Here is a 6,000-nt window from a genome sequence, read left to right on the forward strand (position 1 = left end):
GATCCTCTACTGTTTTGTGAGACCGGTGGCCACCGCTTCTCTCGCTCTCTATGCTTTCCCCTCCCCTGGCCTCCACGAATATTGGTATGAAAGTAAGAACGGATGAAACAATCGAAAACCCGCAATCGCCACTTTTTTCTCTGACTAGTCGAGTTTTCGGTCCTCGAGTGTCTATCGTCCCATGGCCATCTCTTAATGAGATGCTCAAAATTCAGGGCATTAAGGAGAACGGAAACCTAGATTTCGAGTGTATACTTTGCTTGACAAAAAAAAAAAACATATTGTTATCAGCAAGAACAACAAACTCTAATCTACTGAAACACATCAAGGTAAGCTGGGACACCTGCATTCTGCATTCTATACATTGTAACGTTAGAACCAAGTTTTTCTTTTCTTCTAAATAACAGGCGAAACACCCGAGTCAAAAGGGAGCTTTCGCAGATCGCTTCTTTAGCTCCGAATCTCGTAGCCGAGGTAGACGCTGCTTCTGAGCATGCACACCGCTAGCTTTATTTCCACAATTCCAGGGATCATTTCCGGAGGCGTAAGCTAGCGGGATGGCGGGTGCGGTTGCAGCTTTCGGTGCCTTGGCAGCTAACAGGTGAACGGAGTGCACCTACACTCTTCCTTTCTAACACAATATCTTATTTTTACAAGGACTGGCATAATACGGGCGTATGAGAAATAAAATTTAGTGTTGCAGAATATTAAAAAAATATATCAAAATCGTTTCTGCTGTTTTCTGGATAAGTGTACGGAAAAAGTAACGTGAAAGTAATTTGTAACGTCACAAGTAAAGTAATCCGTTACTATTTAGCGAAAGTAATTTGTAACGGTAATCTGTTACATTTGAGGTTCGGTAATTTGTAACTGTAATCCATTACATTTTTTCAAGTAGCGAGCACGAGTCTGATGCCACGTGACCAGAAAAGGCAGAGCGGAAAAGACGGAAGCGAAGCCATCGTTGACAAACGTTTTACGCGTCCTCGTCGTGTATTCGAAACAAAAACTGAAACACCTAAGAAGTCGTTGTATTAATTATTAAAAGTACATACTTGTTGCTTAACAGTGTTTCACTGCGACAGCAATTGCTATAGTGGCTGAAGCATGCGAAACGGACCAAAGCTCACCATTTTTTTTTCGGGGACTCAGGACAAAGGCTCACCGTTTATGTCCGCACCCCAACAAAATCTTAATGGAAGGAAAGTTGTATTTTATCACCGATTTTGATATGAGGATCGATATTTTGTTTCTGCGGACCAAAAAGTCCAATCAGAAATATCTTGAGCTTTCAACTTCGTTTGGTAGTAATTATAAAACATAGCTGGAACACGAAATTAGTGGCTGACTTCAAAAGGGTCGCCTTAAGAGCGGAAACAATCGCACCTGCGCGGTTTTATCTTGAAAGTAGTATAGGCGCATGAGAAAAAATACAGTAATTATATTGACCACTACTATATGTTCAACTTCCCCAATGCACGAGCATAATGTTAATTTTATTCGGGGGGACTTGGCAAAGATAATGTCAGCCGGACAAGCTCAGCGGCCCACGAAAATAGCCGTGCATGGAAAAGCCCAGTACCGAAACGACCACGTACCGAAACGACCGCCATAACTATCATTAATCAACTATTCGAAAAAATTAATAACTTCTAAATTATATGCAAGGTTTACTTCATATCCGTTGGATCTTTTGTCTCGTTGGACATTCAGGCTCTATGGACATTCCGTCTCGGTTGGATCTTTCGTCTTGTTGTACATGCCGTCTCGCCTGTCACATGACCGATTGGACATTTAGGCCCGTTGAAGATTCAATCTCCTTGGACATTCAGGCCATAAGCGGTATGTCAAGATACGACCTGCTTTCAAGATGGCGTTGGCGTCATCCTGATACTTCACACGTATCCGTTGAATCAAAATGGTATCGGCACAGTCTTTCCAATTTAAGCTCAATATCGGCGCAATACCGTGTGCTACCTGTGATGTATATTTCGACGTCTTCGTTCGTCTTTTGAGAGCGGAGACGCTTTTTTAAATCGAAGTTGAACTGATAGAACTGATGCACGCGTGACACGTAATCTTCGGCTCGTGAGTTCGATCGGAGCTGCAAGAACTATTATCGAGCACTTTCTAATCGTACGCCACTTCGTGTGGCGATTAACCACACTCCATGTTTGTACCGCCGCACATCAGCAAAAGTTTCCTCAAAGCGATAAACATGAACGGCTATGAAATCATGGGTGTATTCGACTGGATCACCATTACGCCCCTTTCACACCGTGTGGATGAAGGGCGTAAAATTCGCCCACAAACCCTTTCTACACGATTTCAGACACCATCGCTGCAAGTGGGCACAAAAAGGGGCGTGCAAGGAGTGGAAATCATCAGCACAGCCGTCTTAGACACTTCGATATTCAGAAATCGTGTAAAAAGGGTGTAAGAAGGCTGCGTTTCCTAACTAATACAACCTTCTTACACCCTTCTTACATGAATATGGCTGTTACAATGTCTAGTTTGTGCGCGCGTAAAACAGTGGGCGGCTGTGTACCCAAGCCTCCAGCCCCCCCCCCCCCCCCCCCTTCTCTCTCTGTCGCGTAAACCAGAGGGACGTGCAGCGTCACAAAAAAAAAGTCGCCGCCGCCTGTTGCCGGCGGGGCGCGCATTTGTATCCTTGAAAAAAGGCCAATCTGGGGTCCCGGTTTCGCCCCATGGTTATACTTCGTGAGGAAACTACTATGCGTATATATACACGCTCCGGCCACTGTCAGGTCTTGGTATACAGTCGGCGGCGCAAGGACTCCGCCCAAATTGCGTGCTCCGGTGCGGATTGAGGCCATCGCCCCAAAACGACGATTGGAAATCGCCACGAGTTAGCTTCCGTAAAGATGCTATTCTGCGTGGTCCGCGGCGTTTCGTTCGCAGAATAGCGACGCTGGTGTCTGGCACGCAGGAGCTACCGGAGTGCCTGGCGCAGAGCGTGTGCGGATACGTGCAGCTCAACGTGGCCGGCGTGAACGCGGAACAGCTCTGCCGATGCCCCGACGACGCCGGCTGTCCGCTGGTCTGGGATCCGCTGGACGGACGCACCGTGTCGCACGGCAACGACCAGTACAAGGTGGGTGCCCCCCAGGGCTGGACTTATGGGAGGGGGGCGACCGCCCTCTTCCCAAGGCTGAATTTTTTTAATAAAGGGAAGACGACATACACCAGCTTTTTGTGGGGAAGAAATGTTTCGAGTGAAATGGCACTTGATGAACAAAATCCCTGGGCAATGCTTGGCCCGTGTCGTCAGAGCTTTGTGCAGTCATGTTCCCCTCCTCCCCTGATCAGGAGCAGGCCTTGTCTTTTAGGTGGTATTGGGCGAAGCGGGGGCTGACAGTTCGTAGCTTTGACTCCCGGCAAAGGGGCCGGTGTCCAAACAGAATACTTCAAAACCCGTGAGGCGACACTTCTCCGCCATATCAAGTGAAAGTTGCAGTCCAGCAGTCCGCCTTTTGTTCGGACATTCATCAGGCAAACATCACGGCTTTGCTCCTCACATCCTCTGCTTTTCTGCAGCCTCGGCTCGTCACACGCCACCTGCAAATGGCGGCGTGTGAAATCAAGTTTTCTTTTTTGTTCTAATTCAAGTTTTCTTTTTCAATTCAGGTTTCACATCAAGTTTTCTAACTTTTTCTCACTTATATTAACAACCTTCCAGTACTGTTTCGTCCTCAATTAAATTATTTTCTGACGATTGTGCCATTTGTCGAATAATACCTAATGACTCTGACTCCAAGCAATTACAGCATGATTTAGATTCTATTTCAAAGTGGTGGGAGCTATGGTCAAAGGAACTAAATATTAACGAGTGCAAACTAAAGCGCATGGTTCGTAAGGTTACTTTTACATCTACGTATAGCCTTAATAACACAACACTAGAACTTGTAAACTCTAATAAGTATCTAGGAGTGATCCTAAGCTCCGATCTGGTCGTGGAACATTCATATTAATTATGTGACCAACAACGCTAACCGTACACTCTAAGAAAAGCCGGTGCGTGTTCTTTCCCACACAACACTCGGAGAGCCAATGAGCGCAGCTTACGGAGGCAGCTCAGCGAATGACGATGCCGAAACATATGTTTAGACCAAAAAACGCAGTCTGAGTTGTGACATTAAGCAATGCAAGCGTGACGTTTCGCATTGCTTAATGTCACAATTTAGGCTGCGTTTTTTGGTCTAAACTAACGTTTCGGCATCGTCATTCGCTGAGTTTTCTCCGAAAGTTGTGGTGATTGGCTCTTCGACTGTTGCGCGTGAAAGTAGACGCACAGACTTTTTTTAGTGTGTAGCGTAATGTCATCTCTCTTAAAAATGCCTGCGCGTGCACTTACTCGCCAAACACTCGTAGAGTCAATCTCTGTGATCTACGAAATAAGCTCAGCGAATGATGAGGTGGAACATCTGTTTAGATCTCAATATTAAGTGTGCGATGTTGCATTACGCATTGCAAGCATTTCTCTTTGCATTCCGTAATGCCACAGTGCAGACTTAATTTTTAGGTCTAAACAGATGTACCGCCTCATCATTCGCTGAGCTTGTCTGGGTATGTCGCAGAGATTGGCTCTTTGACTGTTTTGCGGTTAAGTAGACGCGCAGGTATTTTTTAGGGTGAATGAAAAATACTTTATCACTACCCAGTCTCGCACATCGCCGAAAAAGTTCTAGTATTTGTCTCTTTCATAAAATTTTTCATCACAACGTATAGAGGAGGCTATGTCACAACACTATACTCAGAAATCAATTGATACCCCCCCGCCCCCCCCCCCCCCCCCCCCCCCAAATCGTTTGCCTCGGCACGCTTGGATCACCGTCACAAAGTAGGCGTCCCATTGTCATTATAACAAATATTTTGCTTAATTTATTCCTCGAGTTTCGAATGAATGGAATCATCCTCCTGCATCACTTGTTGACTGTGTTCTTTGTTGTTCAAATGTTCCAAACCATGTATTCCCTGTTGTTTAACTATTTTGTATTTTCCACTGTTGTTTCGTTCGTTTTATCAGCACTCCCCTCCGTAATGCCTCCGGCTCTGAGGGTAAAATGAATAAATAAAGAAACAAAGAAATGGTGTGTCATGCTGCCTATCCATCTGTCCCGTTTTTGGGACTTGAACAGCAGCGGGGGCCTTGGGCACTTGACTGACAGCCAACAGAGCGTATGAGTGGCTGTCCGGACCCACGTGACGAGCATGCTCAAGGCCCCCGGGATGGACACAAGCGGACGTGGCGGGGGGAAGCATTCCCCCGGAAGACGGACGAAAGCGGATCGCCGCTCGTCATATATGGCGGAGAAGCGTCGCTACACACCCGCTTGAAGTGTCCTGTTTGGAGAGCCCTTAAAGGGTTGTCCAAACAGTACACCTCAGATGGCCTTTAGCAACACAACACCCGCATATGGCGTACTGCAATTCGCTTTCGTCCGTTTTTTTTTTTTTTTGTCTTTTTTTTTTACAGGGGGGGGGGGTGCTTTCTTCGGCTTCTGTTCTTGATGGAGGCCTGGAGCGTGCTCATCGCGTGGGGATCCGGACAGCCACTCATACGCTCTGTTGGTCATCAGCCAAGGTTTCCGCTGCTGTGCAAGTCTAGAGCTTCCCGAACACGGGAAAGGGAAGGATATGAGGGCGAGGAGGCGAAGCCTCTTCTCGCGAGCCAAACCCGAACAGCCGGACCTCTTCGACCTTCCAAGTCTTGTGGACAGGCATACTATTGACAGGTCGCGTGTGACGTCAAGTCCGACGAGCACTGACGTCACAGAAAAGCAGAGGAGGTGAGGAGAGAAGCTGTCCCGTTTGCGTGGTTCATGTCCCAACTAAAAATGGTTCACTTCATATGCCGGTGAGGTGTCGCCTCACTCCATTTGAAGTGTCCTGTTTGGTGACCTAAGAGGGAAAGGTGAACGCAGGATTACTACCACTACAAGCGCTCCCGCAGAGCCCTTCACTCTTTCCACTTTAGCA

General features: G+C 46.9%; 1 protein-coding gene across 1 annotated transcript in view; it reads left to right on the forward strand.

The window, feature by feature from the left end:
- Nucleotides 1-6,000, forward strand: part of LOC121047744 (U-scoloptoxin(11)-Sm5a-like) — a 190,865-nt gene that overhangs the window by 158,678 nt on the left and 26,187 nt on the right. Inside the window, exon 3 of the mRNA XM_042287275.1 lies at nt 2,951-3,115. Coding sequence (XP_042143209.1) covers nt 2,951-3,115 — 165 coding nt within the window. The remainder of the gene's footprint in view (nt 1-2,950; nt 3,116-6,000) is intronic.

This window comes from Ixodes scapularis, unplaced genomic scaffold, assembly GCF_016920785.2.
Source record: "Ixodes scapularis isolate PalLabHiFi unplaced genomic scaffold, ASM1692078v2 PGA_scaffold9__187_contigs__length_104089568, whole genome shotgun sequence".
Classification (NCBI taxonomy): Eukaryota; Metazoa; Arthropoda; class Arachnida; order Ixodida; family Ixodidae; genus Ixodes; species Ixodes scapularis.